The 14,135-nt window shown below is 35.9% G+C and overlaps 1 protein-coding gene and 1 long non-coding RNA gene across 2 annotated transcripts; one reads left to right on the forward strand and one right to left on the reverse strand.

The window, feature by feature from the left end:
• Positions 1 to 4,404: 4,404 nt before the first annotated feature.
• Positions 4,405 to 5,571, reverse strand: LOC104893984 (uncharacterized). Its single transcript, XR_790172.3, has 2 exons — positions 5,288 to 5,571; positions 4,405 to 4,729 (listed from the first exon to the last, which is right to left on the reverse strand). It is a non-coding gene; the product is annotated as an uncharacterized LOC104893984 (long non-coding RNA).
• Positions 5,572 to 6,741: 1,170 nt separating this feature from the next.
• On the forward strand, positions 6,742 to 9,276 carry LOC125493406 (uncharacterized). Its single transcript, XM_057391874.1, has 3 exons — positions 6,742 to 7,036; positions 7,812 to 7,906; positions 8,986 to 9,276. The coding sequence occupies exons 1-3, from the start codon at positions 6,769 to 6,771 to the stop codon at positions 9,049 to 9,051; spliced, it is 429 nt and encodes a 142-aa protein (XP_057247857.1). The 5' UTR covers positions 6,742 to 6,768; the 3' UTR covers positions 9,052 to 9,276.
• Positions 9,277 to 14,135: the final 4,859 nt, after the last annotated feature.

Consider the following 14,135-nt stretch of genomic DNA (forward strand, 5'->3'; position numbering starts at 1 on the left):
ATTTGTGTTGTGGATACAAGTGATTCAAGTGGATTGTGCTCATGGTCGGGGTGATGCACGTTTTTCATGGTTGGGTTTTTCGTTTTCCGGTTTCGCAAACCGGCGAAGTGTTCGAGAGCTCACTTTATTTAGCTCTCTCTCTAGCTTGGCATTGATCTTTCTGATCTTTGCCTTGACAACATCAAATCTACAGGCGGCACATCAGTTGTATCTGGTGGTTTTCAGTGCGCCCACACGACAGCGTTTCTATCTTCTATTGGAGAAACATGCAATACTCTCGAGCGAGAGTATCGAGTCACATAGGACTGTGACTCTTCTCAAGATCATGAGCCCAGAATCCCAAGCAATAACAGTTTGTTGGGATTGCTCATGCGGCGAGGTACGACGCTCGCCATTGGTTGTTCGTCGTCCAAATCGTGAACGACAATCGTTCTTCTCACCACATTCATCAGCGATCCACGTTTTACCTCCACTATCACTAACTTTGACCAGCGATGCCCTCCGTCATATACGACTCTTTCTAGTTTTATGTTGGTTTTGTTTTTTATGTATTGTAAGAACTCTTAAAGTTTCTTTCAGTTTGTTTGCTTGTTGTAGATGAAGTTGTATTAGTATTAGGCTGTAATTCCTCTTTCAATTAATGTACGATTTCTTGATGTCAAAAAAAAAAACATTTAACAATTCAACTTGAGATCTTGTTGTCAAGTAACTAGAAATCAAGACTGCCTCGTACGTGCCAGAAAGCACCTACTCAAGAATCAGTTTGCAGTTTTTCCTTTTTATCAAACTTTACAGATGCAAATATGAAATACAAATTCAGACTATATTGCTAGCTTATCAGTGATAAAGTTCCTATTATGAATGAGCGAACCAAAATTAATTAATTTAACTTGATAACACAAAAATATCTTACTATATGAAATAGGTAAAAATATGGTCAAAAATCTATAAACTTTATTGTAAAAAAAACAATCACATTATGAAGGCAATAACACATATTATTTACTTCTAAAAGTAATTTTCTAGGATTATACTATTAATAATTTTATCAAATAATACTCCATATTGATTATAATATTGGTCAAAATAAAGTCTTGATTCTATGTCCTTGTTTTGTTATCCTAGTGCGACATTCGTTGCCTGACCTAATGAATAGATTAAACCTATAGCTCATAACCTTGTAATAATAAGGTGCACATATCAGTCTCTATCTCTACTTTCTACAATTCAAACATGATGAAAAAATAAGTTGAACAGAAATCACATAAATCAAGCAATGCAAACTATAATGACAAGATTTGCAAATAGCAATACACATTTTTACGTGGAAAACCTCTACAGTGTGAAGAGTAAAAACCACGGGACTAGGGGGCCCACCCATATATCTTCTTATTAATGATCAAAGAAAAATGTAGCTCGAAATTACAACGCCCATTTAAACTCCAACATTATGTCTACATCATGATCACCATTCACCAACATATATAACTACAGCTTGACTAGTTTCTTGCTTCTTTTTCCGGAACACGACTTGTATTTAGTTGGCAAGCATCTCTCCCCACATTGTTTTGAGTACTACACCTTGAAATTCAATTTTTTCTTGGACACAAATATCCTCTGGTCTTGACCTTTTTCTGCATATTCTTATTTTTTTGCTGATGTGATTTTTCAATCTTCTAAACTCCTAAATTTTGGGTGCCTCCATTCATCACCAAACTCGAGGTAACCAACTTCAACACTTCTCTTACCTCTCTCGTCATGCAATAGTCATCATGAGTATCATTGTCAAACTCAAAGCTAGCATCAAAATATGTATGATGTACCAACTTTAGCATGTTGAAAACTCTATTGAGTTCCATATCCATATCTATCTTCTTTCAAACTTCTTCAGTATCATCCACAATCAAACAAGTTTTTCTATCAGCTAACACCACATCTAAATTCTTTTGACATTTCTTCAAGCAATCATTGTAAGTTCTATTGACTATCAATCTAAGAATAATATCAAACAATAGTAGAATATCAAATAATAAAGCAGGAAAGAACACACCGGAAATTTTACGTGGAAACCCAAGAACTGGGAGAAAAACCACGAATATGCACTAGGAATCGATGAATATTCAATAAAGATTACAAAAAGGCGCTCAAGAACTCTCTCTATAGCTTTTTCTCTCTCTAATCTGTGTTTAAAGATGAAGAGTACATTAATCGTAATTAGGGCACCTATTTATACCCACATTAAGCAAAACCGGAAAATTAACGCGTCGAACTTTTCCCCGCAAAACCGCGAGTCGCGGTCAGCTCTCGCAGTCTTGCCAGTTCTTCGTAAAACAGTCATAACTTTCTCGTTTCTCACCAGAATTGGACATATGACCTATCGTTGGAAAGCTCTCGGAACAAGCTATCACCTCCAATTTGAATCACCTCAAAATCATTTAAGGATTGAAAGATATGTGTATTCAAATTCAGCCTTATGTCCCAAATGACGTTTTCCTTCTACGCAACCTCATCTCCACACTAGAGATGGCAATGGGTAGGATCTGGACAGGGTCCTCTAGGATCCAGATCCAGATCCGTTTTTTAGGCAAAGATCCATATCCTACCCGGATCCGCTGGGTAATAAGAATGAGGATCCAGATCCAGATCCGTATGGATCCTACGGATCCGGGTCCTAAATGGATCCAAAACGGATCCTTGCTTAGTGTCTTCAAACTATCCTAATTTTCACAATAATTAAAGATTTTAAACAATAAAGTCATCTAATATAAACCAAAAAATACATTTTATTTTTGAAAAATAACCATTGTAACTACTTACAACTATTCAATTATCAAAATGTAGATTAGTTATCAACCCAATTTTCGAACTTAACTATCTAGTGAATTCGCACAAAAATCGCACATTAATTGGAACAAATCCAAAATTTAAGCGAAAATCCGTTTTACATGTAATAACTAATTTTATCAAAATATAATATTAAATTATAATAATATTAAAAAAACGGGTAAACGGATCTGGATCTGGGTAATTATTTAGAACCCGGTCCAGATCCATATTTTTCAAGGAGGATCCAGATCCTACCCGGATCCATAGGGTCCAAAATTTGAGGATCCAGATCCGTCAAAAATGGATCTGGATCCACGGATCCGGGTAGGGTCCATTACCCACTGCCATCTCTACTCCACACCCATACACCTCCATGAGCTTCATATACTACCATATACCCAACAATCTCCCACTTGGAGATAGGTGTAAGTGAAGAAAACTTCATACCTTCATCATCCTCTCATTCATCATCCTACACACAACTCCCACTGTAAAAGCAATCTCGAGTCGTGTCCAAACCATGACATACATCAAGCATCTCATGACAACATCTCCTCTACACCAAGGAAACTGACATTGAAGTTTGCACCAACTCCAATTCAAAGACATCAAAATCTACACCGACTTTGATTCTTAATAAATAAACTCCAAATCATTGCACCATCACTCTATGAACCTACACACCCTCCTACCCCGGAGGTCGGATCACCTTAGAGACAAGTACAACCAAATGAAGATCCCTTCCTCTATAACTAAAGAAGATAACCACTTCCTCTCCAACCAAAGAAGCACATTGAAGTCTCATCAAACTTCAATAAAACCAATTACCACCTAAGCCAAAGAAGCTTCTCATTGTTCTAAAAGCAAACTCATATTGCTCCCACTCGAATAATACACCCTTTGTTCCACTTAGGATTTCCGGCACATCATGCTTGTGTGCCGTCCTTCACCTTGTACGCTTACCAGTCAATTTGCCACCGGGATACCGCTTCACCACGGCTCTCATCCCTTGGCTCACTATCGATAGTTTTCCGACCAAACGACACCCTACATGAAGTTCTCATCCCAATCTTGCATCCCTTTATTGTGCTCCCCATGGTGTAAAGTGTTCCACTCCTTGCCCCACGAGCTATGATTATTGCTCCCTTGACAATCTTCCAAGAACCACCATCAAACACAACCTTGTAACCCGATGTAGCAAGTTGGGCTACTGATATCAAGCTTTTCTTCAACCTTGGGATAAACTTGACATTCTTCAACTCCAACGAGCCACCATGTGTAGGGCTGGCAAACAGATCAGGTCGTGTCGTGTTCGTGTTCGGGTCATATCTAAACGGGTCAGCTACCCCCCAACCCTAACCTGATCCGTTTAATTTTTGGGTCAAATAATTGAAACCTAACCTGATCTGTTTTTTTCCGGGTTGACCTGACCTGATCTGTTTGACCTGATTTTTTTTAGACATAATTCGAACCGGGTTAAGTGAACCTGTTTTGACCTGAAATTTTCAGGTTGACCCGAACCCGTAACCCGTTTTAAACCTACTTACAACCTGATATTAAAAAACTATCAAACCATGATTTTACATAATGCATCCACAATAATGATTAATCCACATGAACCTGTCAGGCTGTCAAGTGTCAAACCATGAAGTTACAAAGTGTGGTGTTCATGTTGACATCCAAAATCTAAATTCAAATGCATCCCATATTAATTTTTACAAACCACAAAATAAATTAAAGTTCAAAGTTCACAAATCACAACCAAAACACAAAGTTCACAGTTCACATCAAGAGCACCCTTTTTCTTATCTTTAATCTCGTTTTTGACACAAGCAGAGTCCAATTCTTCATCAGAGTTGAGACAAACTGGTTCAGCAGTATGGGAAGACATCAATTCCTTCCACTGTAATTTTTAAAATGACAAATTAAAATAATCAGAACAAAAAAAAAAAAAAAACAGATTGTGTCAAAAAAATTATATATCTACTACTCAAAATTCGTAACACAAAATAAATTAACTAAAAAACTTGCGATATATAGAATGTAGTTCTGTTTTCCCACTAAACATATTTAAGTGTAGAGACTAGAGAGAACAGGTCCATCTGAGAACTGCAAAGTTTCGATGAGTCCACGAGCACAAACATCTTGAATGCTAATCTGCTTCATCTTAATTGTACAAAGTATATATATAACGGACAGAAATATATCTAATATAATTACTCTAAAATTGTATATATATTTACTCGAAATTTATGTAAATAATTACTCAAAAATTAGTCATAAAATTACTATAAAATTAGTCACATAATTAATCGACAATCAACATGTAATTAGTTCGAAAAAAAACTTGTAATTACTTAGTTCGAAAAAAAACTTGTAATTACTTCAAAAATAAACATGTAATAACTTGAAAAACAAACATGCAATTATTGGAATAAGATCAACAAGGAAGGAACATTACCTTAAAGTTTGTTGTACAATCTTCTCTTATTTTTATTTGATTTTTCGATTTTTTTTTTATTTTTTCTGATTTTTTGAGAGAAGAACGAAGAGATTAAGAGAGAGAGAGAGTTGAAAGTTCTTCAGACTTTTTGAAATGGAAAAAAAAGAAAGCGGCGTGTGAATTCTTGAAACTTCCAGCCTAACCTAAAGTTGAGAAATGAATCTTAGGGTTTATTTTAAGTTTGGGCTCAAAGTTTACTATTGGGCTTAAATAAAATTCTGATAGTTTTTCGGACTAAATGATTTTTTTTTTGGGCTTTTAAATTTTCAGGTCAATTCAGGTTGGTTTCGTGTTAGGAAATTCAACCTTAACCTAACCCATTTTACTTTCAGGTCGTGTTCGTGTCGACCCATTTAACTTTTCGTGTCGAAAATCTCAACCCTAACCCGGTTTTTTCAGGTCGTGTTCGTGTCGTGTTATCGTGTCGTGTCAGCTTTTGCCAGCCTTAACCATGTGTGAGTTTCACACTCACATCACCTTTCCCCATGACTTCCACTGTCTTGCCATCCGCAAGATAGACCTTTTCAAGTTTTCCGGATTTGAAATTCCGAAACAACTCCCTGCATGATGAGGAATGATGAGAAGAACCCGAATCCAAGACCCATGATCCCGAGCACCCAACCAACTCTCCCTGATCATCCATGCTTACCATCAAAGCATCGGAATCGTACTCAGAAATCAAGTTAGTTGATGCTTCTTCTTCATCATCACTTTCTTGAACCTTCTTCTTCCATTTCCCATTCTCTTTCCTAGGACAATCTCTCTTTAAATGTCCTTCATTACCACACCCCCAGCAAGTAACACTAGCCCTGCCTTTTGACTTACTCCGGTCCCCCTTTGACTCCGATTTTCCCTGAAAGTTCCTCCCTTTTTCCCTCCCTCTACCTTCTGCACTGTATGCTCCAGATGATTCTCCACTTTCCTTCCTTCGAATGCTCTCACTCAAAATCAGATCACGGACAACATCATAAACCAATTTTTCTTTACCAGAAGAATTATTAACAGCAGTTACTACAGTTTCCCATGCAGTAGGTAAGGAGGACAACAAAATTAGGGCTTTCACTTCATCCTCAAAGACAATATTAACCAAAGATAACTGACTTACTAATGAATTAAATTCATTAATATGTTCAGCAGCAGAACTACCATTATTCATCTCTAAACCAAACAAACGGCGCATCAGATATACCTTATTCATTGCAGAGGGATTTTCATACATATCTGACAGTGCTTTGATCAATCCAGCCGTTGTTTTGATATCTTTGACATTGAACGCCACAGTCCGAGCCAATGTCAAACGCACCACCGCTAGTGCCTGTCTGTCCAGTACTTTCCACTAGCCTCCTCCACAACAAAAATCCGCCTTTGTAGCGTATGACTTTAGCGTCCGACGATATAAGCGGACGGTAAATTTAAAATTAGCGTCTGATAAACGACAGATGCAAATTAGCGTCCGCTTTATGAAATTTAGCATCCGTACTTTTAAACCGACGCTAAGTAGCGTCCGTTTACTTAATTTACCGTCTGAATGGCGGACGCTAAATCAGAGGTATAAATTGAAGAAATACCTCCAGTCGACCAAACTATCAACCAGACAACCCTCACCACGCCTCTCTCTTCCTCACTCTCATCTCACGTTTCTCTCTCTTCCTCACTCTCATCTCACATTTTGGTGCTCTATCTTTCTTTCAGATCTCACGAAATCAGGTATTTCTACTCAGATTTAACTAATAAATTTGTTTTTTTTAGTTTTGATTGTTGATTATGTAGTTTATTTTTCTCGATTTTCTTTGTTTTTTTAATTTTGTTTTGCGTTTTCTTGTTCTTGGTTTTTCGGTTTTTCCTGGATCTGAATTCCCTAAGATTTTTTAATTTTTTTGTTTTTCGATTTTTCTTTATTTTTTTGAGTTTTCGGTTTTGAGATTTTGATTTTGTGTGTTTTTATTTTCGATTTGGTTATTCAATTTCGCGATTTTGGGTTTTTTGTCTTTGGTTTTTCGGTTTAATCTTTTGATTTTTCTGAGATTTTGAGTTGTTTCTTGTTTTATGAATGTTGTTTCCAGATCTGGTTTTTGGGCATGAATTTTCATTTTTTTTTTTGGCATGAATTTTCATTTTTTTTCTCATTTCTCTTCACCTGTCTTAATACAAAGATGAGGCATGTAGATATCTTGAACATGAAGTAGTTAACTAGTACGAACATCAGAAAATTGGTAATTGCTGCAGATATGTTGTTGCTCATGCAGTTTTAAAAGTGTTATCAATTTTGTGCAAGAAAAAGTCTGCTTGCTGCTTGTTTTATCCATTAGCCCCAAGGAGTTTGTTTCTTGGTAGTTTTTGCATGCTTTGTCAATGGGATATCAAACACATTGGCTATCTATTTCCCATTTTTGCCCTAATCAGCTTAAACTAGCCATTCTTATTCTGTTTAGTTGTGTATTTTATATTGTCCTTTGATAAGTAAACTTGCCATTTCCTGAAGGTTATGTGTCTACTTTGCGAAACAACGTTCGGTCTCGTGCGTGGGGAGCTGCAATTGGCTGTAGTTATCGTGTTGAACATTGCTGTATCATGAAGGTGATATTTTGCTGCAATCCCTCTTATTTCCTGTTCCCTAACTCCAGCTAAAGATTCTCTACTTAAGTTAAAATATATCTAGAAAATGGATTCTATTAATCTCTTCACAAAATCATCTATTTTAGTTAATTATCTTGACTAAATGAATTCTGTTGATATCTTTCTTGATCAAAAGATTTCCTAAATGAAATATCAGCTAAAAGATTGTCAATATGAGTTTAATATCTAGTGAGAATGTATGCTGCAATCTTGCCTGTTCTTTCCTTGATGAGAAACGAAGTTTGGTCTCCATAGTAGGGGTACTAGGAATCTAGGATTGTACAATGGAAACAAGGGGAGGAAGGAACATTGGCAGGGATTGAATTTATTATAGTAGTTGAAAATCTGTACTTAGAGTTTAAACATCAGATCCCCTTGGTCTAAATTTCAGGCTTGTAGTTGGTAAGATCTTTTAGGTTTCAGTCAATTATATTTTGTAGATGTTCCATGTTAAATTGATTTGTTTATGTTTTTTGGAAGGTTCAAAAATCCATTATAACTACGATGCCAACCACGATAACAAACAAAAGGAAATATTAATAAAATCTAAAATAGTATAACAAAATTGTGGGTAGTCACTAATTAGCTATCACTTTTTACCCCCAAGAATACATTTATGGATAGTTTACTTGCATTTTTATGATTATTTATGAGGTCAAAAACCTTAAAATCGCTAACGTAGATCAACGATGTAGATTAAAGCATTGTAATGGTTATTGCTGAATACCAACCACTTAATATATATACAAGGATTCTAAGGATTTGATCATGAGATTTATTGCATTTAAGGTCTCAAGTCTTAACCTGAACCATCTTTCTAGTGGGCTGAGGTTTGCTTGGCTGGTTATTGAGCACACTGTTCAACTATTCAATTGATATACGTAGTATATGATCATAGGATAAATTACAGAGTTAGAAAGATAACGAGACTTCTTTTGATCCAATCTTTGTTCATGATCCACTATTAAATCGTTCTTGTCATGGCAATGTGATCAGTTGGCTGCTTTCTCTAATTGACATGTTACCGTTATGTGATGCAGAAATGTTCATTGCAATGCAGAAATGTGAGCACCTGTCGTTCAATTGAAAGAGAAGGAACAAAATAAAAGGGAGTGTACCACAGCTGAAAATGTCAGCTAAGACAAAGATGAGAATAGGTGGCTGGCCTGGTGGTGCAGTACCTCGGCATTGGCAGTGGCTTGGACTTGTATTAGATTAAAGTTGTTGTATTAGATTTTAGTTACAATGTAATTATACTATTATAGTACTAAATTTTGGTATTAGATTGTAATTATATATATTTAATTTAAATAAAATTCTCATTTGTTTAATTCTCAATTTTTGTTATTCTGACATTGTTCATTTTGAAATAATAATTGAAAGTTAATAAAATGAATTAAATAAAAATAATAAAGTAAAACTTTGGGCAAGTGAAAGCTGATAATGATGGGTCTATTTGAGCATTTGGTTTAAACATTTAGCGTCCGATTTTCATCATTAGCGTCCGCCTGGAAGGTTGGACGCTAATTAGCGTCCGATACTCGTAATCAGCGACCGTTTAAAAGCGGACGCTAATTAGCTTCCGATTACTGTCGGACTCTAATTAGCATCCGCTTATAAGCGGTCGCTGATTACTAGTGTCGGACGCTAATTAGCGTCCAACCTTCCAGGCGGACGCTAATGATGAAAAATCGGACGCTAAATGTTTAGCGTCCGTTTAGCGGATGCTAATTGGACAATTAGCGACCAGGGGTTTTGCATCAGCCTTTTAGCGTCCGTCATCGGACGCTAATCTCATTAGCGTCCGATCCCGTGTTTTTAGCGTCCGATTTTGGCGGACGGAAAAAGGTGACATTCTTGTTGTGCTCCATCTCAGCAGGCTTTTCAGACAAAGGTTGATACAAATTTTTCTGATATAAGATGTCCTTTATTTGCATCTTCCAATATCCAAAATCTGTCCCATCAAACTTCTCAATTCTAATCTTTGAATCCTCCATTGTTAATTATTCTAGATCTAGACAATAAACCAACCTAGCTTTGATACCACTTGTAAGTTCTATTGACTATCAATCTAAGAATAATATCAAACAATAATAGAATATCAAATAATAAAGCAGGAAAGAACACACCAGAAATTTTACGTGGAAACCCAAGAACTGGGAGAAAAACCACGAATATGCACTAGGAATCGATGAATATTCAATAAAGATTACAAAAAGGCGCTCAAGAACTCTCTCTATAGCTTTTTCTCTCTCTAATCTGTGTTTAAAGATGAAGAATACATTGATCGTAATTAGGGCACCTATTTATACCCTCATTAAGGAAAATCAACGCGTCGAACTTTTCCCCGCAAAACCGCGAGTCGCGGAAATGGCCGCGAGTCGCGGAAATGGCCGCGAGTCGCGGTCAGCTCTCGCAGTTTTGCCAGTTCTTCGTAAAACAGTCATAACTTTCTTGTTTCTCACCGGAATTGGACATATGACCTATCGTTGGAAAGCTCTCGGAACAAGCTATCACCTCCAATTTGAATCACCTCAAAATCATTTATATATTGAAAGATATGTGCATTCAAAGTCAGCCTTATGTCCCAAATGACGTTTTCCTTCTACGCAACCTCATCTCCACACCCATACACCTCCATGAGCTTCATATACTACCATATACCCAACAATCATCCCTGGTGATTACCCACGAGAACATCGATATCCGTGTTCCCTTCTCTGAATCAACGAGCTTTTCAAGAATTTGGTGTGCGTAGTGTCGAGTACCCATGGTGTATATTTGTTAGAGATATATTAGGATATTAAAGATATGATCCATATCTTTAGTATCCTAATATATCTCTGACAATATTGATAGTTCAGACATGAAACTAAGTTGCTTAGCACCCGGCCTAATATTCACTATAAATTGACCGTCCGAAGTTTCCAACACATCTTTCATTGATTTGATACTTTCTATATTTTTAAGTAAGTTTGAGTTTCTTGATCTCTCTTGCATGGATAAGTGTATGGTCTAAGTCCAGAACAAGATGGAGCTTCTTGCCCTTGAAGAGCCTTCGCATGTGAGCGTCTCGATGGGAGCGTTTCCAAAGTGAGGCTAAAGTCAACGTTGATGCAGCTGAGGTATATGGTGGCCGGATTACCGCACTCCCATATTGACAAGTTTATGAGAGGAGAGAAACAATATGATTTTATTAAGGTGTGTTCAATAATGAACGATGACTACAATATATATAGGAGTATATAGAAACTCTTATCCGGAAACCATCTCCAGAAGATATATTATTCTTAATACTTATCTGAAATAAATCATAAGATAATATTTCCCTAAGATAATTAATATCCTAACTACTAATATATCCTAAAGATATTTATCATATCTTTAGTATCCTAATATATCTCTAACACCCTCCCACAATCGCAACAGCAGTAATACGAACGTTGCGATTGGAGAAACAAAAAAATTAAGTCAAATCAAATTAAATAGATATATTGTTGGGAACGTCATTCTTTTCGAACCTGCCAAATTTTTTCTTCTTTTTGATGAGAACGCCAATTTTTTTCGAACTCACCAAATATTTCAATAAATCGGGAACGACAATTCTTCTCGAACCCGTAATTTTCTTTTTCTTGAAGATGAAAACGTCAATCTTTTCGAATCCATCAATCGTCAGTCAAACAGGGACGCCATTCTCTTCGAACCTGCAAATAATTTTTTTTTCTTGATGAGAACGCCATTCTTTTCGATCTCACCAAATATTTCAGCAAAACGGGAACCCCATTCTTTTCGAACCCGTTAAGTATACGAGGGACGCCATTCTTTTCGAATCTCTTATCACATATATATCAATCCACGGAAAACATCGTTCTCTTTCTATCACTTTTCTTCTGTTTCCCTCCCGCGAACATAGGGAGAGCCAATTTTTTTTTTTTTTTTTTTTTGAAAAAAAAATAAAAAAAAATTAAACCAATAGTGTTGACTGCTGAGCTTTCTTGTGCGCCACCAAGAAGAAATCCAATCCCAACTCCTAACATACTTAACATCACGGAGACGCTTGATGCACTATGATTGATTATGCAGCACCTTCATCACCCATTCACACAATAAATCCCACCGATAGGTTTAAGTTTCTAACCCACCGGTAGGGAGAAAAGTTTTGTAGACGATCCTAAAATCTAACCGGCTCTTGATACCATGACAAGTTTATGAGAGGAGAGAAACAATATAATTTTATTAAGGTGTGTTCAATAATGAACGATGACTACAATATATATAGGAGTACATAGAAAATCCTATCCGGAAACCATCTCCAGAAGATATATTATTCTTAATACTTATCTGAAATAAATCATAAGATAATATTTCCCTAAGATAATTAATATCCTAACTACTAATATATCCTAAAGATATTTATCATATCTTTAGTATCCTAATATATCTCTAACACATATTGATTTGTGGCATTCGATACATTTGTTGTGCATGAATGAGAGATGAAAGCATGAGCGACTAATAGTAGTTAGATTCGAAACAATCTTGTTTACGTCATCGTTGAATCCGAAATTCATGTATAGTAAGGATGGAGTTTCTTCCATGTTGCTGCAAAATATCAACTAAATAAAATAAGAATAATGGAATAAGAAGTAATATTTAAGATACATAAAAACTTTATTAACGTGCCACTGTTCGTTCTTAGTGAATACAAACCAGATCAGTAACATAAAACATGACAAAAACTTATCATCTAAGGTTATTGTCTAAGAATACATGAGTATATAAACATTAATCTAATTCTTAAAAAAACTGAAATGACCCATGATAAGAGACAAGTAACTTTGCACTTTTCTTTAACATAGTGTACGTGATTAACAAAATAAAAAACACAAGGAAAGTTTTTAACTCTAATAAAGAATCAGATTATTATCGACCAAGTAATGAAAAACTGAACTAACTTAAATCAACGTCAATATTAGCAAATTATCATCAAAACTCAAAAACTAACAAGTAGAATAAGTCGACACAAACATATTATAAAGAAAGATAACGAAAGTCCTAAAACTAACAAAAAGAACACAAAAATTTAACAAACAAAGATCATTAAAATTGAAAAAATAGAACTTGCATTGATAATTAAGGGAATTCAAGAATAGATTCATACCTTATATCACCACCACAGAAAAACTAAACAGCTGCGCTAATTTTTACGACGACGTTGGCTTTAATGGCGTGAAGCTAAGCAAAATTGTTGTTGTAGCTCGGATGGAACTAGGGATGAACGGATAGGAGGAGGTAAATATAATGCAATAATTATGTTCGTACTTCGTAGTATATATATATATATACACATATATATATACACATACATATACATACATACATATATATACATATATATACATATATATACATATATATAAGCTGCACTTGATACACAAGGCACTATGTTATTCTAATCCTTATATAACTCGGAAGACACTAAGTTAAGTATGCTTAGGAAACTTAAATTTATTCACCGGATTCTTACTGTAAATTAAAGAGGACACTAACTAACAAAGTGAGATGGATTAAGTTGTTACGTATACTGTCAAATTCTATGACAATTTAACACAACTGCCAGTCTCCTGACTTAGCTTACACTCTATAAACCTCTTACTCTCTCAGCTTCCTTCACATATACAGGAATTTTCGAGCTCGAATTGGTGAATCTCGTTTCACATCAATTTTTCAAGTGTTGTGGCAAATAGAGCTTGGAATGTGTTTGAGAAGCACGCAAAAGACACCAATTATTTTGTACTTGTAATAGTAGTCCAAAGTCCAAACTTTGAAGAGGTTACGCAATGCTACCTCGTAAGGAAAGAGGTTTTTTCCTGCTCAACTTTTTGCCAACCAACACATTCGGCAGCTCCTTGATCTTGGCCTAAAAATGATGAGACAGCCTGCCCAAGGCGGCGCGCGCAGGTGGTGAAAGAGAACATTAGCTATTTGAGGGTGCAAGAGCAAAGGCAATATGAGAACTAGCCACACCCTCATCAGGCACAGTAGCAAGGCTTGTCTTTGAGACTAAACCTAGGACTAGGAGATTCACAACCATCACCAAGTATACTGTATATGGTTTTAGTAGCGTAAACATTTTTATTTCTTAGCTGCATGAGAACATCTGGGCTCAGGCTCAGGCTCAAGTCTAGGA

The sequence above is a fragment of the Beta vulgaris genome, chromosome 9 (assembly GCF_026745355.1).
Source record: "Beta vulgaris subsp. vulgaris cultivar EL10 chromosome 9, EL10.2, whole genome shotgun sequence".
Taxonomy (NCBI): domain Eukaryota; kingdom Viridiplantae; phylum Streptophyta; class Magnoliopsida; order Caryophyllales; family Amaranthaceae; genus Beta; species Beta vulgaris.